Source organism: Gymnogyps californianus, chromosome 3 (assembly GCF_018139145.2).
Source record: "Gymnogyps californianus isolate 813 chromosome 3, ASM1813914v2, whole genome shotgun sequence".
Classification (NCBI taxonomy): Eukaryota; Metazoa; Chordata; class Aves; order Accipitriformes; family Cathartidae; genus Gymnogyps; species Gymnogyps californianus.
Window position 1 is genome coordinate 78,206,174 of NC_059473.1, and position 24,301 is coordinate 78,230,474.

Sequence of the window (24,301 nt, forward strand, 5' to 3'; positions counted from 1 at the left end):
AGCTGATACAGCTCTTTCCATAGGATAAGATACTAAACACTTGAGATAAGGTAAGATATTAAACACTTGAACCCTAAGCTTTCTTAAGAATGAAAATGGACCTTCCCTTCTCAGCCCAGCTGTGCTCCTGGTCACCTACCGATGCCATTGGCAAAACAAAAGCTTTGTCACTAACAGCAGAGAAGGGACTTAAAGATGTTTATAGATACAAACCAGGGATGTTATAGCCATGTCATACAACTGTATGATATCTTTCCCTCCGGTAATAATTTGGGAGAATGCTAAATTGCAACTAAGCATTTGAAAATGTGTAACTTCCCTCCAGGAAACTGAGGGGGGCTGAGAGGCTGTCGTGAGCATTGGTGTGGCCGCTGGGGAAGCCCCAAGGAAGGAGAGGAGGAAGCGAATGTGTTAGAGCTGTTAGCATTTCAATGGACACAGCCAATCATAAGTCTGTTGGGTCTTAGTGACAGGAAAAATAATAGAAACCGTGATGGGGGGATTGGACTGATAACGCTTTGAAAATATAATGAGTGTCAACAGACTGACAGAAAAATGCTTCCCATCAAACTAACCTGAGAGCTTTGTAATGTCGTTATAAGAGGTGGCTGATAAAAATAAAGTTGCTGACACATATTTAGAGTTGTACAGTGATTTTGTTTCTTGGATGGTACTTCACACTTGTGTAGAAAGTGGGAGTGATACAAAATCAGCATAGCACGCTACAGTAAATAAGGCTTGCTTCAGCAGAATAGTAAGAAAAATTATTTATTGCAAAGTGATGCAAGTGCGGTCTTTGAGTATTGGCCTTCTCCTTGTAACGTTTCATCAGGCTCCTGGAAGGCACCCTCAAATCTGATGGCTGATGAAGCTTTCAGAAGGGGTGAAAGGAGTACAGAGCTAAGTCACTTCTGAAAAAGATCAGTTTGAAAATGATATCTTCAGTTTCTCTGGGCAGCTGCTCTTCCTCAGTAAAGCAGAGAAAACCAGTGCCTCCTACCTATTGGTGAAGATTAATATATTGAAAAATAGAAAAATACAGATGTTATAAAAGTGGCATATGGGTAGGGACCTGACAATGTCAGCCTTATAGAAACAGTTAGATATCTCCAAAGGCTACTGATGAATAATGAAACTCATTTTCAGATTTCATCTTCATGTTCGGAGAGTTCATAATTTTTCAGGACTGTTTCTTGCCAATGTACTTTAATGGTAATTACAGATAAAGGTTAGTGCTTGCAGCAGGTCCTAGAAAAAAGACTTAAAAATTGAATAGATCGACAGAATAATTAAGCGGTATTTAGTCTTCCTGTCCCCCCCCCTCCACTATGCTAACTGATACTTAAGGCAATAACAGCAATTTCTGACTGTAAGAACTGAAGTTTGAGATGAGTTAAATTCTCATACCTTAAATAAGATTGAAATATGCTCTAAAATGGCTTCAAAGTGTTGTTGATTCAATAGCACATTCACTCTGTTAATACAAGACTGCATGGAAATGTGACGTTTGTTTAGTGAGTTTGCTCATGAAAGCCACAGGCAATGGTTTAGGGAATGTCTGTGGTTTCAGAGTGAAGAATGGCAGAAGAAGGAAGTTTTGGACACCTTTGTTAGGCAAGCATGCACATTACTATGTTTACTGATGTCTCTTCTTGACACACAACAGCAGCACATCCATTCCATTTACAGCACGTAGAACCAGTTTTCTCACTTTTGAAAGGTTTCCTCCACCATCTCCGCTCTATCAATGAATTCCATGTTTATTGACCAAATTCATTAGGAGATCCTGTTTTTAAATGGAATAAATTCAGTGGCAATGAAGTGTCAGACTGGATGAGCAGGAGTCAGAGATGCTCTACATGAAAAGCGCAAAGGTTGCACAGAGAAGAGCAATAGTTCCCTAAGTTCCTCTGTGCCATAACTTGTCTTAGGGTCTCACTTTTAAAGAAGAAAGGGAAATAATTATCTTTTTTATTTTCAGTTAGGGTGCTAGCTGAAGTCTGTTTTTCACCAGGTTCAAAGCATGTTAGATCAAGTCCTAATCCTTCAGTGCTCCAATTCGGTCTTGCTGAGATGATGGAATTGGAGCAAAGCACCTCCTTTTCATCAGGCTGTTTGCAAATATAACTGTGCTCGAAGAGCCAAATGCATTAGAATATTTTGCTGACTTGCTTGCAAAAATAATTTTCTCTTTTGGTATTCCATTTCGTATCTCCTCATTTTTTAAGGCATGCTACAAGTTCCCACCACCATCCTTTCCTCTTGTAGCATGTACTAGAAAAGGGGAATCTGATTTTCAAGAAAAACATGCCCAGTGGCAGAAATACACTTGGCACCTGCAATGTCTCCATATATATTCTGGGGACAAAACAAAGAGTATTTTTGTCTAAAAGAATAGTGTGTTTCACTGAGTTCCTCCCCCGGCAGAGATACTAGGAAGTGTTATCTCTTCTCCCTTTGGCTGAAGATCAGTATGGCCTGTTTGCTTGCTGTGTGAGGGAGTCCCTCCTGCCAGGATGTGCTGCGGTCCTGCTAGGCTGCCCTCAAGCGAGAAGGTCTCATGGCAAAGGTGTGCAGCAGTGCTGGCTACAACACAGAGCGAATGTTTTTTGGCTTTGAGGGTGATTCTGTCAACTGGATGCTTTAAGTCCCAAATCAAACAGGCGTGAGCAGAGCTGGATCCTTGTTCCTCCCTGAGGATGTTTAGGCACATTCCCCAGGACAGACCTCATGCCTTGGGATGTGTTATCGCCTCGACTGCATAGTCAGTGTTTCACATAGCCCTCATGGCTTTTATATGTGCCTCATACTCACCGTGTGTGTGCTACTATGGGTGCTTTGAACCTTGTGATTGATTCAAGATTCAAGACTGGGATGGGAAATGAAGAAACACAAATTTATCATTGAGTCCTTGGAAGCTAAGAAGCCTAGTAATTACTATCATCACTATGCTTGAAAACTGTAAGTACAGATCTATTAAAAAACAGTCCTGAGAAATGCCCCACTCCCAAGCTTGATATTAGCTTCCCTGTGGGCCAACACTTCTGGAGAGGCCCTCATGTCTCCCCAAAGACAGCCTTTGCCCTGGTGTAGTGGGCAGCCCTCTCAGGGGCAGCTTTTCCTCCTAAGTATGTTCTCTGACTTGTGTGACCTGATGGAGCCCAGCACCTGCCCACCACCGCTCATCTGCACAGCAGGCAAGCTGCTGTCCCTGGGAACGGGCAGATTGACTCAGAGCCGATGCCTCTCCCTGAAAGTCTTTTGGAGCTATTTCTTGCTCTCCCTGAGCCAGGCTGTATTGGCAAAGTCTGCATTGTCAGCATGGTTGTGTAGCACAGGGGACAGACACAAATACAACCCGAAATGGAAGACCCAGAATGAAGTGTAGCTTACAGCTCAGTTCAACAACGTGGACATCCCCCTGCCTGTCGCATTCCTGACTGGGGCTGCAATAGAGAATTTTGTTGCTTGTCTGTTTAAATACTGTGAAGTTAGATGTTTTCTATATGAAGTTAGATGTTTCTTTCTATAAAAGAAATGGCATTGTTTTACATGCTGTATGAAAAAAGCACAGCACAAACTTTGCAACACAATTGTGCTTTTCCCTGTTTTTTGAATTAATAACTACCAAAGTTCTATGACTACAGTATCTTTTTAAAATAGTAACATCTTCCCTGTTTAAGCGATGCTATTTTCCTTCATGGTTTATCCTGTCCACTCCTCTGGGGGCTAAGTCTCAATTTTAAGCATTAAACAAAATTCTACACTTTGTGTATGAACCAGAAAGTAACATAATGGCCCCTCCTTCTAGCCCCAGTTGCAGTGACCATCTGGCGACTTCCCTGTTCAACTTTGGATGAACTTCAGCTGAAGTACAAGAGCCAGTTTGGCTCCATACAAGCTGTTCCAAGCCTCATTGTTGCTATTAGCAGTTTGTCTTAGTGACAAGGCTGCATTTTGCCTATTGAAGGTTTGGTTTTAGTGATTCAGCATGTTTCCATTGTTCGCAGTTGAGAGTAGATCATTCAGGCTCTTATGTTTCCAGTGCTGTGGATACAAAGCAGAAAGGCAGCTCTTGTTCACAATAGCTTATTATCCTGGGGTGGTTTTTTTGTTGTTGTTTTTATGGGAGGTTTTGGATAGATGCACAATAGATGCAAGCTCTTTTGAGGGGCAGGTTCTTTTCTTGATATCCTTGCACAATGTTTATCGCAACGGGGCTCTATTTTCTTGTAGCCTTCAAAGCAAGCCAGTTATGGAATAGAGTGAGGACCAAAACCCCAGGTTTTTGTTAAGGGCGGCTGCAGCTCCTCAGCCTGTATCTAGCTGTTGTCAATAGGCGGTGCGTGGCCACGATTCATCAGGGCAGAGGTGAGACTTACAGAGGCCCCACAGGAGAAGCTGGATTTTATCGTCCTCTAAGTTAAGTTGGCAACAACAGCCTGGAAAATGATTGCAATGAGGGTAAAGTTATGGCGATAAGTAAAGTTATTTGAAGGACACATTCTTTGTTTGTGATGACATGAAGCTGGGAGTTACTGTCAAAACAGCGGAGAGTGGGACTCTACAGGAAAAACTGGAAAACACTGATAATTTGAATAGCAGTAACGAGAAGGAGTGCAGGGTCGTGAACCTAGAGGCTTAATAATGAGCTCTCAGCTCATACCAGAAATGCTTATCCATTGAAAGCAATGGAGACAGAGAAAGCCCCGAGTGCATTGGTTAATCATAAATTGGCTTTGAGCTACCGGTGTGGTGTAATGTGGCTGAGTAAAAGACAAGTGCGATTCCAGAGTGTTCTGGGGAGGAATTTTTCAGGAGTGGTGGGGAAACATTAAAGCTGTTGCGCTTGTAAAACTGCACCTGGGATTGTCTTTACAATACTCGTCACCCCTGTTGGAAGACAGATGGATTCAGCTGGAGCAGGTGCAGTGAATGGCTACAGGGATTAGCACAGGGCACTCTAATATACAGGAGTAAACTGGAAGAGCTTGACTTATTCGTCCTAGCAGAATAAAGGCTAAGGAAGAATGCAACTGTGCTCTATAAATACAAGAGTGAATTAAACACAAGGAGTGAGAAGGCATATTTAAACAAAAGAACAATATTGCCTTGAGCAAATAGGTGTGTGTGGCTTGGCTGTGATTAAAGTTTCTAACAAAAGGTTCTGGAATACTAATAGGAGAAAGAAATCAAAATACTCTTTAGATAGATTTTAATAAATTTATGGAGATGACTGTATGAAATAGTTACCTATGAAGAGAAACCGAGCCCACGAGGTCCCTTTTGCAGTGTGTTCCTAGGCTTCCTGAAGTATATTGTTAATAGCATGTTTTCCTCTTGATCTTTGTTAAGCACGTATTATGTGTGTCTGTGCCAGGCATTATGTGTGCCTGAATAGAACTCACTTTGGGACTAAAAGCTTGCAAATGCAAGTCTTAAATATTCTGGCCTTGGACTAAATCAAGCAGACTCTCTAGTTCAGAGAGGTACAATTCACAAAGGTACCCACTTTCAAAGATTTCAACTTAGGAACATGAAGTTGTGGCCCCTCCTTCACCAGAATACTTCTGCTTCCTCATCCCCATGTCCTTTCTCTCTTCAATCTTCCTCTCCTAAGTTTCTGGCTTCTCGAATGAGTTACCAGTTACTATGACACTTAATCCTTCCCCACTTCCACGTGTTTTCTACCTCCTGGTGTTTCACAGCCTGCCTAGACAACCTTTCCGTGCGTCTCTGTCTCTCTTCCCAAGCTGAAACGTCACTTCTTGGGTGGCACAACAAAGTGCCTAGTGCTTTTACTCCACACACTGCAGTGCAGGAGCTTGTCTCCCCCTTGGGATTAGTGTTGGCAAACAGCAGTTGCAACCCAGCAGCTGTCCCAGTTCACAGTACAGTGCAGGCGGGTGCCCAGTTGCTGCCAGCCAGTACTGACCACCTACCACCTCTGCTCCTGCTCCCTTATCACTGCATCTTTTACACTTGCCTGCAGCAGCCAGTCTTTCCTCTGCCCTGTAACTCCAAGCCCTTTTCCTCTCTCACCACCATGCACCCTCCCCTGAAGAGGGGCATCTAACCCAGGAGTCTCCGTTGCTGCCCCGGAGTCTGAGCCAGCACGCATGACAGCAACCTGTCCACCATACGTCACGATCAGTGCGGCAAGGCAGGCCATGCGAATCCGTTCACCAACCAACAGAGTGACATACAAGAACAGTCCCTCTAGCTAAAAAAAATTCAGTTCCCAGTGCTCTGAAGTCCCTTTCATCAGATATTGGGCCACAGCATTTGCTTGCAACTCTTGACAGCACTTACACCCTTACTGTACAGCTATCAGACCATAGCCCAGGCTATAAAACTGCACGCAGGACCAGGCAAAGCCGCCTGGCTGGGTTCCTGCTGCTTTCTCTGAATGCCCTGCACCGCTGAGCTAAAGACACCTTTTATCGCTGTTCAACACCAAGCACGGGAGGATGCCCATGCTGGGTGGGAGAAAACCCTTCTTCTGTTTACAAAAAAAAGGTTAGCTTGGAATCCTTTAATTGCATCTGGACATTAGTCAAGCAAAGGTGTGGTAAGCTAATTAAGATGATTGCAAACGTTTTTCATTTCCTGTCTCTTTCTAACATTCCTATAATTGGATAACAACTTCTTTATTTGAGAGACATACTGAAAAACAGCAAACTTAGATAAACTTTTTTTGCTCCTCTGACTTATTTTGCTTATTTCCCTGCCCTCTCTGGTGGCATTGTGGGCACCAGTTTAGATTTTTAGACAGGCTGTGTACACCTCTTCATCCTTTTTCAGTTGCTCATCTCCTATATGTGTGTCCAGTGGTATTGCTCTCGGTATTCTGTGGGGCAGAGCTGAAGGGGGGGCCCCTGGGACACCCCAGGTAAGTTACAAGGCCCATTCCCAATTGCAGCTTTCCAGACAGATTAGTTCCTAGGTGAACCATAAAAGCGATGGCGAAGTGACTAGCACTATGTAAGGGGAAGCTACAATGAAGTCACAGTAACTATTAAGTGCCCGATGCCTTAAAACTGAGAAATGCAGGAATAGAGAAGTAGCAGCACTCAAGTTAAAGTTTGCTTTGAATTTCTCCTTACTATGAGTCTGTTAAGGAGGGTGAGGGAAAAACACATATATGGAAACTGCATAAACTGCAACACCAGATTGCAGTTGTATTTAAAAACATCTTACAGCAAAAGCTCTCAAAAACTTTCTTCTCAAAAATAACTTTTCCACTATACAATGTCCTTACAGTTTCTCGTAAAGAGAAAAAGAAGAAAAAATTTTGCACCCCCCAAACATTTAAGCAGATTGCTCATTTGCTAAAGCTCTAGCTTTTGTTTCCTTCAGGAAACACTGGAATTATCTGGGCTCACTGCGTGCTAAGGTTACACCTACTCCCTGCTGTGGCTATGCTGCAATGCCATAAAACTTTCAACCCTATCATTTCAGCGAATTGTTTTTCAAGGCAGCTGTACAAAATGTTTGTATAGGCAGGGTTTTTTTCCTTATTTTTTTACCCCCAGACCTTCCTGCTCCCTGGAATTCCTCTACTTCTGTAACAAGGGGTTTTGAGAGTCTAATTATCCGTCATAGAAACTTTATTATTTATAACTCTGGAGCCATGACTTGGCACTCATAGCAGCTGTACAAAGCTCTGCTCAGAGATACCCCTCACAACCACTATATCTACAGGTAAGCTGGGGTGTTAAGCTACTTCAGGAACTGCTGAGGGGCCCAGAGTCAAGTACTTCGAAATGGTTTTCTGATGTGAAGACAGCAAAAGTCTCTTAGATATCCTCTTGCAAAACTTGAGGAACTCTTGCTTACATCCTGAAGCTGCTCGATCACACTGGTTCCCACGCTCTCACCTCTGGCTTGGTGAAATTCCAGCCTTAGTTAGGGGAGGGCAGAAAGAGCATCAGGTATATGGTCCCCCAAAATGCAAAACAGCTGGGAGTGGGAGCAGGGCAGAAGCCTTGTTGGGGCTGCCTTGAATCTAATAGCCCAGAAATTTAAGTATCTACCCAGGAGTTTTGTTGTCAAGTCTTTACAACCTGTAATCCAAAGATGGGTCTCAGCCTCTAACATAAAGTTATAAATGCCATGCTATTCAGAGTTGCAGAACGGATGTCCGCTTCTCTGGTTTGTACCTTCTCTACTGTGTATTTCACTGCATAGTTATGCTGTGCTCAGGCATCTACCAAAAGAAGAAACTCTGAAGGACATGAACAGCCAATTTCTCTGATCATCTGAATGCTCGTTTAGAGGATGCTGGAGACTGGAATCAGAGCCCTGCTTTAAAAAAAAAAAAAACACAGTAGTGCAGGTATGAGAACAGTTCCCCTTCACCTACCCCTCTTCTAGCTGCTTGGAAAACGTGGAGTGGGGATCTTTGCCTTGATCCAGTTTTTCCATCAGATTTCTCTTAACGTCAGGGGAAGTTTTAAGAGAAAAATTGCCAAGCATAAGCAGGGATTTTCCTGTGGGCCCGCAGTCAGTCCAGAATTAATTTCCAAGGGAGAGTGCAATTCTCTCCTTGTTCTCTTCTGTGAGTAACACTCCAAGGCTCTTATTGTCCCTCCAGGAATGCTCTCCACAGTCAGGATTTTATCTCAAGCTCCAACGGACACTGACCTTTACTTTTAGAAACAGTAAGTGGTAGGTCTGGGTTTGGGACGTGACTGCAAATCAAGGAGCAGGTATTCCAAGTATATATCCAGGTATTCCAACTTGGACAACCTCACTAAGAGCTCTGGTCAGCAAGCTGCTATAAGACAAGATGCGCACAGTGACAGTATGATTAGAGCATACCTAAATTATTGAACAAGACAACGGTGAAAATAGTCTGTTGGGTTCCTCACTTCATCATTGCCCACTAACAGAAAAAGCAAGTTCCCAGAAGACTGTTCTATGAAAAAAAGCCAGATTGCATCAGACTAGAAACAAGGTGTACCTTGATTTTTAATATTTAAATTAAAATTTTTACTTTTTAAATTTAAATCATGTGGGACTTTTAATTGTGTACCATTTTAATCGTGTGGGAAAGGTATTGGAATAGCTCACCTTGGGCTGTGTAAAATTCACCAATTCATTTGCAATTTTTAGAAATAAGGTGATTTTTTTTTCTATGTAGGTGATGGTACAGTCTAAGACAAGACATAATTCAGGAAGATTCTGTATGTTACCATACCAGACTACATCTCAACCATTTTTCCCACCCTACACTTTACATCTGTGCATTCTGTAGACTACGACTGAAAGCAAATCTGATGCAAAAACAAATCTACAAACTTAATCCTTCATACTTTTTCAACTTTCGAAAAATGGAAAGTAGAACATTCAAAACAGGTTATTAGTTGTTTAGTCGGTCTTCCAGTCTACCAGCATTACGTTTTGGAAATTTGTTTCAATTACTATTGTGTTGAATGACTGTCCATGAAGGAATAGGTGGTATTACTCTCATGGAGAGTTACACTGAAGAAGATAATTTGTTTCTTAGTAAGTATTCATTTTAAGCGCTGATTATAAAGAACAGTGATGAAGGAAGAAGAAAATAACTATTCAAAGACTACTAGGCATCTTTCCCCAGAAGAAATCTGGAATTCATCATTCTTACAATGATGTAACCAGAGTAATCTGCATGAATTGTAAACCTGGAGGTTATTTCACCTTCTGCATGAGTTTGCTAGAAGTAGGGATTTAAATTTTTTTTTTTTTTTTTTAAATGAACTACCTGTATGTTATTCCCTTGTTTCTTTTCGTATTTACCTGTTGGTGAACAGATCCTTGATACTTTTGTTCCATTACAGCTTGTCTGGTTGTTGCCATTACAAAAGTCTACGCTCCAGAAGGAAACCAAGCCCTTTGGCAACCATACAATTTTCACACGAAAGTTCAGGTTAGCTCTTTAATGGGCCTGATACCTTACACACCCCCTGGGGATGGAAAAAAGCAGCTCCACAGACATAAGATACATAATTTCAACTTGGTGTTTTTAATATCAGTTAGAAATGGTTCTTAATAACAGACATGTTTACTTAATGATTCACTTTGCCTTAATTACACAGTACCAAGCTGTTGTGATTCCATCCTGCATTACTGCATATGGTCTTCTTAAAATGGATTATTGTTTCTGCAAAAGAGAATTAACTGCAGGAATACATTTTTAGACCATCCTCACAGCTTTCTTGCTTTAGCTGACTAGCAAGTCCTGCGTTATGAAAAAGAAGCAGATTTCTGATGCTGAAAGACACCATGGTCATGCCTCTTCATTTCTTCTAGCTGAATCATTGGGAATTTTACTTGTTTTTCAAACCATTTGGCTACAGTGAGAAGCTGCTTCTCCCGGAAAGAACGTCCAATGAACTGAAGCCCAACTGGCAAGCCTCTCTCTGAAAGAGCTGTAGGAACATTTATGGCTGGCAATCCTGAAAGAAAAAAAGATACACATGCAAAGACTTAGTATTAAACAAATCCAGTTGGAGTAACTTTTGTAACAATTCTAAGAGAACTAGGAAAAAATTATGTAGAGGAAAAAGACTAGTTAAAATAGTTTGAGTCAATGAACTAAGGATACTGCTAGGGGATCACAAGAAATGAGTTAGAGTGATTTAAGGAGTCAGCATCCTCTGAAAAGATAATCAGCTCTCCTTAGAAAGAGATTTTGGTCTCTGGAACTTGAATGGATTAATCTTATCTGCAGCCTGTACTCAGCTCCAAGGTGCCCCACTTTAAAATGTAGTCTTACATTTTAAAACGTTTAATAAATAAACTATCCTTATACCTGGTTATCGTTGTAAGACTTACAGGGGTGAAATATCTTGATTCTAAAGAAGAGGTTAAATAGCTGAAGGGAACGGACATTAAAAATGACTAGGCAGGGGAAAACATAGTTGAATTTCTGTCCTTACTCACCAGCCATGTTTGCAGCCTGTGTTAGGATGTCATCTTGCGTGCTGCGGGTTCTGTTGTCTTCTTTGATGAATTCCTTATAAGGTACTGCATCACTCAGAGTGGTAGGAGTGAGTAAAATATCAACACCACTCCCAAAAACCTTCACAAAGTCATTAGCAATGAGACGTCTGACTTTCTGTGCCTTGATAAAGTAATTCTCATAGTTCCTAGAAAGAAATATGGACATGAGGGCCCGACACTTTAATTCCAAAAATACAGAACTTAATTTCTTAGTTACTGTAGAAACGACAAGCCCAGTATTCCTTTTGGTTAAAAGACTAACACTAGTACTTGAGCTTTGATATACCAGAAGCTTAGTCATCAAACATGGTGTTTACGCTCTCATAGCAATGAAGCTGTCAGAGAACGAAGAGATGAGGGCATACTGCTGAAGAAAGGTGAAGGGAAAACAAAACCCTAGCTTACAATAATTAACTAAAAATCAAAACAACACTTTTATGACCACTCTGAAACTAAACCGTGTATTGAATTTCACTCCAGGGCAGCACAGCAAAGCCTAGAAACGATACAGAACTAAGCAGGCCTGGAAAATAGGCATTAATCATTTAGGATTCAATCCAGCAAGATACTCAAAGCATGTGAAAAAGTCCCATCATCTACAGAGGACTCCAAATGGACTTAAAACTATGTATGTGAAACTATGGGTTTCTAAACTGTCTTTACACAATTCTGAAGCAGAAACAAATTAGTCAGCTTTATGTCTGTTTTTCCTTTTAACTTCATATGCAGAACTGGTAAATGTGGAATCCTTAAATTCAGAGAAGTTCAGTTTCAAAAGTAATTGTCATCTAAAACCACAGCTATTCAAAAAAAAGAAAAGGGACGGGGGTATTAACAACTGCTACATGCCAGAGTGTTTGTAGATAAAACAACTGAAACTGCCCAAAAGCCACTTTGTTAGAGTAATCTAAAGATCTAAGTTTCTGGAAAACTGCAATGAAAATGGTTATAATCAATAACAGACAGCGGATTCAAGTTAAGAAGTTATATCATGGGAATTAGCCCTTTTTCTACAATCACTTCTGAAATCATCCTAGCTGTTAACTTCAGAAAGTCCCTAAGAGCCTCATCTACACATCTTTTAAATACCTCCAGGGATGGTGACTCAACCACTTCCCTGGGCAGCCTGTTCCACTGCTTGACAACCCTTTTGGTGAAGACATTTTTCCTACTATTCAGTCTAAACCTCCCCTGGCACAACTTGAGGCCATTTCCTCTCGTCCTGTCACTTGTTATTTAGGAGGACAGACCAACACTCACCTTGCTAAAACCTCCTTTCAGGTAGTTGCAGAGAGCAGTAAGGACTCCCCTCAGCCTCCTTTTCTCCAGGCTAAACAACCCCAGTGCCCTCAGCTGCTCCTCACAGGACTTGTGCTCTAGACCCTTCACCAGCTTCATTGCCCTCCTTTGGATGTGCTCCAGCACCTCAGTGTCTTTCTTGTAGTGAGGGGCCCCAAACTGAACACAGTATTCGAGGTGCGGCCTCACCAGTGCCGAGTACAGGGGGATGATCACTTCCCTAGTCCTGCTGGCCACCCTATTTCTGATACAAGCCAGGATGCTCTTGGCCTTCTTGGCCACCTGGGCACACTGCTGGCTCATGTTCAGCCGGCTGTCGACCAACACCCCCAGGTCCTTTTCTGCCAGGCAGCTTTCCAGCCACTCTTCCCCAAGCCTGTAGCATTGCATGGGGTTGTTGTGACCCAAGTGCAGGACCTGGCACTGAGCCTTGTTGAACCTCATACAACTGGCCTCGGCCCATTGATCCACCCTGTCCAGATCCCTCTGTAGAGCCTTCCTACCCTCAAGCAGATCAACACTCCCATCCGACTTGGCATTGTATGCAAACTTACTGAGGGTGCACCCGATCCCCTCGTCCAGATCACTGATAAAGATATTAAACAGAACTTCCTGAACAATCACCTAGTTATTTTACAGATTTCAAAAGCAAGATAAAAATAATCTGTAAAATGCAACATTTGCAGGAGACACAGATGGTTTTTCTCTACTATTTATTCTAAGAATGCTTTCTGAACCCTGGGTTCTGTTTTTCAAAAGTAATTTACTGCGGACAGGAACAGGACTCTCCTTTTCAATCTTGATGGAAGCCAATTATATATTCCTTCACAGAAGAGTGAACTACATGAATTTTAAAGCAGTCTTAGGAAAGCTGAAGGAGCACACTTGGCAGGAATATCGGCATTCCATAAAAGCTGGTTGTTACATACTGACTGACAACATTCCTGCCTCTGAGAGCAACTAGAAGTCACATCTGATGAATACTCTTGCTGACAGAGCTCTTTCTGTAGTGCACTTGCTTTGAGACTGATTACACGACTAATATTTCTGTTAGTATCTGAACAAATTAAGACAGAGAAAAACAGGACTTTTACTAACATAAATTAGGACTGTGGGATAAGGATTGAAACCTAAGAAAAAAAGTCAGATTGATCCATGCACCAGCTTCTCTGCATGAGCTGGATAAAAACCTGTCTTCTGTAAAGACATCAGTCCAGTACCTCTGCCAGTGCCTTCCTTTCCCTGTATGCTGAGGCAAAGAGCTATAGTTAATTTAATTGCCGTATGTTCTGGCTTTCTCTAGAAGACCTCACTAGAATGTACCAGCAGTTTTTCTATGCAGTTTTAATGAGATTAACAGCTACAGAACTTTTAACACAACAATAATAATGGCTTCAGTATGATTTTAATGTCACACCATAGGATAGATTTTTGCTTAATTTAACTAATGGGTGCCTACTCTGGGGGGGGGAGGGGGGGGAATCATTAAGTTGTTTTACTTATTTAATTCAGGAGGCTCACTGGTAAGACTAAGGGAAAACATTTTCATTCATTATTAACAGTTCACTAGGTATGATATAGCTAAAGCAATAATAACAATACAAGTAGGTACTAGCGTAAGGACAAATTTTTTTCATGTCATGATGAACAATTAATCACTATTTGCCTAAAAAATCGTTAACTTGGCAAATTTGAGTTTCAGGATGTTCTGCTTACTGTTTCAACAAGAAATAGTTTCCTGACAGAATTCTTCCTCTTACAACGTCATTAAAGCCTTCTCGTCGTGTTGCAGCATACATACTTTCTGTGGACTTGTTCATGTCAGAACGGTGTCCTGAAAAGAAAAAGCAATTTGGAAATTAATACTTTTTGTAATCCTTAAGATTTAACAACATAAGGTAATGTTATACATAGTAATACAATAGGCCACTGTTTGCTGCAGTCTGACATGCTACTATTCTGGAAAAACAGCAAAGCATATTCTTGTTTTATTACAGAAATATTAAACAGATTTTAAGCCAAGACACTCACGTGTCTAGAAGTGAAATATATAAAAATGTATTTATTTACTCATTTTTATTTGGACAGGGTTTTTTACTGTATTCCATCTTGGAGAAATAACACCAAGTATTCAACCATGAAAAGCATATCTATTAAAACTAATACTTTTTAATGGCATCCAGCAATGTTTCTATTGTCTGAGAAAAAAGTTTTTTCAAAGGCCTTACCATATTCCAGTCCATCAAACCTGGCCATATTTGATGCCACTTCTGCTGTGCACAGCACATGATAACAGACAATTGAGTAACGAGTGTGTGGTAGACTCACTTCAATTACTTTAGCACCTGCATTCTTAAAGAGGTCAGCAGCCTTTGACCAGAGCGCCAGAATTTCACTAGAAAGCCCTGGCGCGTGATATTCCTTAGAGAAAAACAAGAAGGGGAGTTACTTTACATACCAGTTTACTTCTAATGGCAACCAAAATGCAAATACTCCTTGCTAAAAATACATAGAAACTATTACCTCACCACTATATGACTCAAAGTACTTATTAAAGCTTCTTGCATCTACTAAATATTATACAAACAAGCAGGATTAAATTAACAGGAATTCTTAAGAATATTATGTTCATCTCAGTAGGATCAACCCACATATCGCAGACGATGGAATTTCAGCAGTTTCTTCTGAAGGAGAAATTGCCCAGTTATCCACTTATTTGTCTATTCATGGAGACTGTACTGCACTGCTCTGCAGTTTGTGGGTAGAAACTTTTCAGGTTTAAATCCTAACACTAGGGCTGCTGTGAGTAGAAAAGATAAAAAGAAATTATGGCCACAGCATATCAGTGGCAACTGGCACGCCTCACTGAAACAAACAAAACAACCCACCAAAGAAGAACTACAACCAAGGGGTTGGGAGAAGACTTAGATAAGCTGTTCCTGTTTAAGAGCTAAGTTAAAGATATTCTATTAAAATTCTCTATTTTTGAAGATACTTGCTTCAGTTCTAACCAACAATATCAGGGTCATAATACTGTCTGATTTCTGAGTAGCTATGACCCATGTTTAACATATGCATGCATCTCTTTAGGATAATCTGTAGCAGTAGAAAACAACTGTCCAAAGGATATGAATGATTAACCAATACCACTATTTTAGATTTATCAAAATCTAAACAGTATGCAGCTAATTAATTTTCTAGGCATACAATTTTTGCATTTCACAGATCCTGAATAATTGGTCAGTGGACATCTCTGTTTACAAAATTAAATCTTTTGGTATACCTGTTCTAGCACAGGTTCAAATACTGAGAATCAAACCAATAAATGTTACTGACATTGTCTCTTTGAAGGCAGAGCCTTTACTAAATTAAAAATAGGCTGAAGTCCCAAATGTTGTGCCTAAATTGCAAGTATCCTTACAGTTACAAACATGATTGAATTGCATACATCAGAAGCCAGATTACAGTTGTCTTTCAATCCTCATTAGAGCTCTCCAAATCACAGCTCCTTGTGCCACTCAATTGCCTTTAAAATTCTGCTTCGTATTAACACAGTACCATTTAGACAAGTATCTCAAAGCACTGCACAAACCAGTACTAACCTCACTGTGTGAGAAGGCACTAAGAGCAACTTCTCTGACGTTATACAGGTGACTGATCAAAGCAATAGAGAGAACCAAGAATTGAAGTTCCCCGTTTCCCTTGGAACTTCCCGACAGTGCTTCCCACAATGATGATAAAATGTTTTAGATGAAGCATTAGTACACGCTCTGTCCGAATCGCCTGCACAGGCAACAGAGCACATACTGCTCTTTTCCAGGAGCTGCTCATACCATCTTCACTGTTTTAAATCATGAGAGACTGGGAGGTGGTGGGCAAGATACAAATATTTTTTTGTTAGGTGTCCTATTTGCTGTTCCTGTCCACAATTGTTGACAGGACTCAAATGTTACCTTCGGAATTCCTATTGAGAGCTTGCTGACATCAGTCAAATTGGGTAGTTCAAATGGCTTAAAGTTGTCCTGAATTGTGGTAGAGTCTTTAGGATCATGTCCAGCAAGTGAACCTGAAATATGACATGACATATGAAGAACAGGAAAAATGCACATTGCGTAGCCAGAATTCAATTTGTTTTGAGACGATGTTGTAAACAAAGATACATTGTATACAAAGACATATGAAGTAGTAATACCTAACATTACTGCTGCGTCATCCACACATCTGGTTAGGATTCCTGGCACATCCATGGAGTTCACTAGAGGAATGAGACCATGGCGAGAGATCAGTCCATATGTTGGCTTTAAACCTACTACACCACAGTGAGCAGCAGGGTTTCGGGTAGATCCTCCTGTGTCTGACCCTAAGGCTCTATGGTTTCAAAAGGATTATCATTAGTAAAATAATTCAGAACATTTCCAAACAGTAAAAATGTATGGCTTTAAGATGCATGGATTTAAAAATGTGTGAATTCTTCCAGATCAGAAGTCACAATCACACAGCCTCAATTTCAGTCTGCTCCCTATGTCTGCTGTTTTTTATCTGTTCTCTTATTTTTCTTAGGGTCTCTGAATTAGCCATCAGGAGAGCCCAGTTCTCTTCACAAAGCAGAGGTAGATAGGTTGAATTTAGGCCATCTGAATATGGCCCTAAATATCTACTTCTGTCTTCTCTATTGGTCTGTTCCAATACTGTGGACTCTGAAAGACGCCTCGTAATTTAGTGTACAATTTTCAGACGTGGATATCTTATTTATTCAGTAGCCAATACACTATGAAGCAGCATCTTCCAAGTATACAAATAAATAGCGACACAGTACACTTCTTGCCCCTAATAAGAGGGCATACTTTTCAAAGTCTAGGATGTTTTTCCTGTTTCCAAACCTACAAAGCATAGCATCAGAACTCCCAGCTTAGAGTAGCTTAGGTGCAATTTTAGGACACGGTATTTTTTTTTTTTCCAAGGTTTTTTTTTTTTTACTTCTTTTTTTTGTTCTTTCACAGGTGAAACCTTGTTCTTTCTATATTGAAATTTTTATTTCAAAAGTTGTAATAGAATTAGAAATTCATATTGAAATGAAACCTGCTCTTCTCTTGTTTTTAATAATTTTAACTCAAGCACCATTTAAAAAATAAAACAGCTTTCATCCAAATCTTTGCCAAAAATAAATTAAACTTCAGAAGGAGGTATAATTTTTATTGAAGTGGGTATGTGACTTTTCCCATAGGCATCTGTTTCTGAGATGACTGAACCAATTCAATTGACTTTGCTGAAGTGGAATTTTTTTTCAAAGCTTTTGTGTTGATATAAAACATCCTCAATTTTGTAGCATTTCTGTACATCCAAATCTCAAATTGAAAAGACAAAGACTGGCAGCATTCCTGATGCTTCAAAGAAACTAATAGAGTGGATATACAATAAGTTATAGGCAATAAAATAGCTGGACGAAAAACCTCCCTGATCTGACAAAGTGCTGAGCAGTGCAAAATGGGAGTTCAGCACACCCAGCAACATAAGAGAAGGTGCCAGACTATATCAGGATCAGGCCATTCTGGCTCAGGACAAGGACCAGCAGTCCTTGGCAATGGATTTACTGAGTTCAGTTTCAACAGTATTAAAATGTTGAGTATACTACATCCTAGCAAAGGGCAATAAGATGAAGAGAGGTATCATTAAAAAAATCATAAAATAAATTGGGTTTTCCATACAAAAACATAGTATTTTTTAAAAAAAGCTGCAATCACCATTAGCAAGAAATATTTTAACAATAAAATAGGTGCTTATAATATAGTCTATGGGTAAACAAGGACACAGTAACTAAAGAGCATTCTTAAACACCTTCCAGTTAAGAGCACAACTGAAATAATCTTCTATAAAATGTGCTGCACTATGTAGCTCTAAAAACTGCATAGAACGAAAGGTGTAAAGTTTTAAGGATCAGACTTCTTTTAACAGTTGGATGGGGAAGATAGCATAGACAACTGATTTGTTAAGTAGTGTGTTGTTATTCCACACAGATAATAATTGTTGTAAAAAAAACCTCCGGCTTGTTTAAATTCACTTTAAAAAAAAAAAAAAACAAAACGACCAAAACCCAAAAAACTAAACCTGTCTTCTAACGTTTAAAACCAGACAAGATTGTAAGTAGCTGTGTAGTAAGTATCTGTGTACCCTTTTGTTAAGTCAGGGATTTGAAAGCTTTTAGATTCCAAATCTCAGGTATTATTACATAGCTCTGCTATAAAAACAAAGGAGGAGAGGAACGATTACTATACTGTTACAAATTAAGGGATCTCTTCATCTGCTGAATTACATTTTCAGCGTGTATTTGTGTAATGCATTTACTGAGGAAGAGGATGTGTCACAAACCCCATGTTAATTTTAAGAGAGCATGTGGGAATAACAATAAAACTGTCATTCCTTTACTGCCATTATCATTTTATTTCATGCAGTGCAAAGTGGTCATATCAGTACACTGAATAACACTCAAAATGAATAAGCCTAAATTTGTCTACATGGATTCATTCTGGCTTCATGGTATGTCACAAATAAACTAGGGATGCTGAAATAAATTCTTGCATGCCAGTGCAAATAACCCTCCCATTTCAAATTAGATTATGAGAAAATTATAAAATTAAAACCTTGCAACATATTTTGAGACATTTAATAAAAAACAATTTTAAAAAGCCTCTTACGCAAAACATGTGAAAGATGACACTGCAGCCGCACTGCCTCCTGAGCTCCCTCCCGTTATTACCCAGTTAGGCTCTTTGTCCTCAGAATGGGATTCTGGGACAGATTTTTCCTTGTACTGTCTTGAATAACTCCAGGGATTTCTGACTGGTCCAAATACCCCATCCGTACTCCCAGATCTAAGATAGTCAGACAGAACAAATACAGACAGAAGTGACAGATGACACATTGCATTCACCAAGTTTTTTTCTTTATCCAATTCTTCATCCTTCATCCTAGCAAACTCAATTTCAACACAAAAAGACTGGTGTACCTAAATCCTTATGCAGTCAAATTCAATAACGTGACACAGAATTGTAAAGTTTATAGATCTTCATCCCTTTCTGACACAGAACCTGAACTCATACCTCTTTCTAACTTCTGCTAATGCCACTGAAAAGAACGTAATCACAAAAACATAAAACTGACTTAAGCCACGTAACAGTAAAGCTGCACATCTGCTTCAAAAAACAGGTCTTCTGGTTTCCTAACCCTGCGTTTGGAAAAGACAAAAGATGACGACCACAGTCTTGTGGTCATCATCATGCTGCTAGAGGTGGGGAAAAAGCCCCGCAATAGCAGGAACAAGCACTTCTCTGTAAATAACACACAATTACTCACTCTGTAGCCCTCTCCTGAGGCCACAGTTTGCTGCTTCAGAGTGCTAGACTGCCATCTCAGAAACTGGTTTCAGTCAGCTTGTGGTCACCTAAGTGTGAGCAGCCACCAGAACTGGGGGTGGGGGGTACTTTCCTCCTCCCTCACAACCTCCACCCCATGTCCCCCCTGACTCTAGGGTGCCAGTGCTATTTGCCAAATCATCAGACACGAGTGGGCAGTTGACACAGCAGTTGAAAACTAACCTTATTGAGACATCATTACTTTTGAGCTGGATCAGCTCCCTGATCAAGCTCATGGTGCAGACGTGTTGGTGCTAGCGTAAGAGACCATGCAAACACACAGAACTGAGATGAGAGGCCGGAGGTGCAACAAGCCTTTTAAGAGAATCCTGTGCTTTAATGAGCTTAAACCAGTTGTTACACTGCATAATCAGTTTCTTCCGTGCTTTTTCCCTACTCTTCCTCTGAAGAGCGTCTCTTTGACACAGAAATGACTTCATCCAAAACAATACAGTCAAAGTATTTCCACTCCATCCATGTGAATTCCCCATCAAACCTCTGTCTTTGGTTTAGGTAAAATAAAAACAAAAGCAAACCACAACACTTATTGTTTCTCATAGGTAACTAAAGTCCCAGACATTCCTTTCCAGACCCAGAAGTTGTGGTGACACAGACTCCCATATATAATGGCCCAATGCTGTTCCCTGCTACAGCTTGGCTGCCTTCACCGATTTGCTGGAGAACCCATTTGTGAGAGCATTTTCCAACGTGCTCCTGACAAAGAGTCGCCAACATTAGCTTAGGCAATTTAAAGTGTAGCTCTAGATTAGCCTGTTTGCAGCAAATCAGGGAGTACTCATACAAATTACTCCAGTGGCTGACCGGCAGAGGCAGTGACTGCCAGCAGGGGTATGATAATAATTAGCTAAGGGCAAAAACCACCACTGAGGAGAAAGAAAAAGGCAGCAATTAACTGGTGGTGTAAGCAATTCTACTAACACACTACTGGATCTGGAAGAAGTCTGCTTGTCCTTAGCTTTCTGCAAAGGCTTCCTCCCCCTCAAACACAGCTATAGTCGAACACTATGTTCATAAAACTCAGCATTTATGTAATCTACTCAACAGTATAAATGCTCAGTGAGAAATTCATGCAACTCTATACTCTTCACGGGTAAGTATTCACTATTTTCTAACCTCACAGAAAGAGGAGTTAAGGATTACAGGTAGATCGGAACAGATGGTGTGTATTCTATTTAATGTGCAATCACACATTAAAAATAATAAACATCACTCACCCCATTGCAAATTCATCTAGGTTTGTTTTTCCTAAAAGCACAGCTCCCTGATCCAGTAATTTCTGAACTACTGTAGCATTGTAAGGAGAAATATAACCTGAAAACAAACAGAACAATTAAGAGAGCGATTGGTGAGACACAGCTGATTCTTAGAAGCAGCTACTCCGAACACTTCAAAGTTGTCATTATTTGTGCGTAAGAATTGTCAGTTCACAGCGCCGAAGTTTTGCTTCAAGATAACATGAGTAATTTCCAAAACTCAGCAAAAGTAAACCAAATGCTGTTTTGTTTGCAATGTCTTTTTTTTTCTCCACGACTTATAACCGAGTAATTCTGGATTATACATTTTTAGAGTGTGGAGCTAAGACTTCACATAAACAAGTTACCACAAGGGTAGCAAATTACTGCATTCAGCCAATTTGCAGGAACTGTCTAAAATTAGAAGAAATGAGAAACAGCTCTTTACAGAAAAGTGCTAAGCTATCTTGAATTATCTCTCCATTACCATGACATAAAGGAGCATATGGTTAACCACAAGCTGAAATACTAACTGGCTATCCTGTGATCAAACATGTGCACCCTTGACCACTTAGACCTTACATAAACTAGGATGAGAACCATGACACTTACATGAGATCCTAGATAGCAACCAATTCCTTTTGTGAATATTGACAGGGGTTTCTCCACCCTCAACAGGAACAACAAGGACAACATCACTCCTAATACTCTCAGCCGTGACATTGCAATCAATCACAACAGGTCTGAGAACGTGCTTTAAGGAAAAGCATCTCGGATAATATAACATTTTTTGAAATGGCAAAGTCATATTTTGTTTCTTCTGCTATTAAAAAACCCCCATAATCAGATTAGGGATCTGCTAATTTACTTGAGCTATCTTTCACAAAACTTTTCAGTTTTACTTTGTGCAGAATAAAACAGATGTAAGAAATGTTTTCTACTTTTGCTTTTACTATGAAAACATTCTAATGCCTTGAAAATGTTCATGGCCTGTTAATAGAAACAATGAGCTTAGGAAATTTCAAAAACTTAAAAAAGCCTTATAGAACGTGTCTGTATATCAGGAATATAGAGAAAAGAATTGTTAATGTCTACTCTTCCCACAGCCACATGAAAAAACTACTTAAGTCAACAATTATCAACAGAACAACAAAAAAAAAAAAGACTATCTTTGGATTTTGCTAGACAGAACAGCAGCAAACAGTACTGACTGCTCTCCTGTAGACCTAAAAGTAACGTGAAGCAAAATGTGAACTATGGAACAAATCTAATTTAGTATATGGGCTATAACAAACATTGCATTGTTAAAAGCATGTAACTATATGAATAAAGGAGATAATGTGCTTACACAAGAAGATGCACCTGTAATACCAGACAAGCTTGGCAGAAGAAATTAGACAAACATATTTTTTCAAAAGAGTTCAGCTCATTTTTTGAAAGTACTTACATTTCTGGAAGACTGCACTCCATAAACCCTCTAAAGAGAAGAGCAAGAGCTCTGAAATGAGATCTGATTTTACTTTAAAAGCTCTACTGTACCTTTTAGCATGTTTGATGCACATGTTGTCTCAATGCCAGCTGTATTAAAGTTGTCTTTTACTGCAATAGGAATTCCATCTAAAACACCCAGCGGCTGACCTGCATTAGGAATTATTGCAAAGACACCAGCGATTAAAGCAAAGTGTGCTATATGTATAGTCTTCTCATCAAATACAATTTATTTTACATGTCCCTTCGGGTGTTTATTGGAAGCAAGAATGCTATCGACTTAGCATTTGATGGTTGTCAGTTACATTTTCAAGAACCATCTTCCATTCTAACTCTATCATTGAGCATTCTGCCCAGACCAGACTTGACCCTGCAGAGCAGAGCTCTGCAAATGTGCCTAAGCCCGCAAGACAGGCAGCTGCTTTCATACAGGTTAGCTATCCCAGAGGAGTGCTTACCTTTTCAAATGTGACCACATAATGCTTATTTCAGGCTGCCTAAATCTTCCCTAGGCTGGGAGCCATAAATTCGGCCTACCCAACATACACAGTAGATATGATCTAAAAAAATTACTGAAGCACAGAAAGTCTTCCCTATGGGATTGATTATCCACCATCCAGCAAAAATAAAATTTAAAATGCCTATGTCAGGAAGCAAAACACTCTGGCTGGCAATTTTCTTAAGCTGTCAGAGGACAGCAAGTGTCACCCAGGAAGGAAAAAAAAGTACCCTATTGGGTGAAAATTTCCCTTTTCTGTCTTCCAGGAAATGCAAAGGAAAATGAGGATGGTCAGCCTCTAAATGCTGCAGATGACAGGATTTAATGCTGTTCTGTTCACCAACTCATAACTGCAATTAACAAAGTTGCTTTACTTTCACTTGCTTTCTTAATTTAAAACCTGATAGGCTGAGGTTTAAAACCTGATAGATGTTTGTCCACCTCAGTCAACAGGCCTGCAAAAGACCACTGCATCTTCCTGTGCATGGTAACTGTTGGCTACCAATTTAAAATAAACTGCTGATGGAAAGAAGCAGCAACCAGTAGCAGTGCTGTTCAAGAAGCACAGAGCCTACTTAATCTGCAGTGCCTGCCTGGTTTGGTCCAGGTTTCACCTTTGATTTTTGAACTGAATATGCTACCAAGTGCCAAGCATATACCCAAGAGCACGCACCCACTGAAGCCTCAACTGCAATCCTCAGCCCCCAACACTCAAACGTGTAGCGCATACACCTGCTTTAAGACGACAAGTTGCTTCACCTACCACAAAGAGCTCCTCCACAACAGCTTTTTAAGGACTAATATCAAGTAGGAGCAAACGTACCTCTTCTGTATCTTTTCTCTGATTCTTCAGCCTGCTTCAAAGCCGTTTCTTCCGCGACGGTAATGTAAGCATTAAGAAACTTGGTGCTTTTGATGAGGGCAAGGCACCTCTGGCAGAGCTCCGTCGGAGTCACACGTCCTTCCCTCAACGCTGCGGAAACCTGAAAGCGCAATCCCCCTTTCAAGGCAGCCAGGTGACAGAGCCCGCTTCGGGGCGTTAAGGGGATAAAGCGCGATCCTCACTGCCACTTCGGGAGGGAGCCCGCGGGAAGGGCTCCCCCGGGCCCCGCCGTGGCTGGTCCCCCGCTGCCCCGGGCTCCGGGGAGGGGGACGCGAGGGGACACGGCGGCGGGCCCGCTCGCCCCAGTCACCTTGCGAGCCCGCCCCACCGCCGCCGCCACCCCGCTCCTTGACGCGCCCTCCCCGCGCCGCGGCAGCTCTCAGGGCGGGCTCGGCGCCACTCACCTCGCGGAGGGAGGCGCGCAGCATGGCGGCCCGCGCACCGCCGCCTCACGCCCGCCGGCCCTCCGCGACCCTTCTCCCGG

General features: G+C 40.8%; 1 protein-coding gene across 2 annotated transcripts; it reads right to left on the reverse strand.

Moving 5' to 3' along the window:
* Nucleotides 1–9,987: 9,987 nt before the first annotated feature.
* QRSL1 (glutaminyl-tRNA amidotransferase subunit QRSL1) lies at nucleotides 9,988–24,285 on the reverse strand. 2 transcript variants are annotated; one of them, XM_050894840.1, is made up of 11 exons: nucleotides 24,222–24,285; nucleotides 23,758–23,917; nucleotides 22,487–22,585; nucleotides 20,930–21,026; nucleotides 18,978–19,154; nucleotides 16,478–16,653; nucleotides 16,239–16,351; nucleotides 14,514–14,706; nucleotides 14,002–14,119; nucleotides 10,927–11,132; nucleotides 9,988–10,439 (listed from the first exon to the last, which is right to left on the reverse strand). In XM_050894840.1, the coding sequence occupies exons 1-11, from the start codon at nucleotides 24,243–24,245 to the stop codon at nucleotides 10,228–10,230; spliced, it is 1,575 nt and encodes a 524-aa protein (XP_050750797.1). In that variant the 5' UTR covers nucleotides 24,246–24,285; the 3' UTR covers nucleotides 9,988–10,227. The 2 variants fall into 2 exon arrangements, with proteins under 2 accessions (XP_050750797.1, XP_050750798.1); XM_050894841.1 differs by lacking the exon at nucleotides 18,978–19,154.
* Nucleotides 24,286–24,301: the final 16 nt, after the last annotated feature.

What these genes read in the sequence shown, in the direction of transcription:
- QRSL1 (XM_050894840.1), bottom strand. Translation starts at nt 24,245, where the DNA reads ATGCTGCGCGCCTCCCTCCGCGAG. An exon ending in AGAGAAAAGATACAGAAGAG is followed by an intron (nt 22,586 to 23,757) that starts GTACGTTTGCTC and finishes TTCCTAATGCAG; the next exon opens with GTCAGCCGCTGGGTGTTTTA. An exon ending in AACTATTTCTTGTTGAAACA is followed by an intron (nt 11,133 to 14,001) that starts GTAAGCAGAACA and finishes ATTTCTTTCTAG; the next exon opens with GAACTATGAGAATTACTTTA.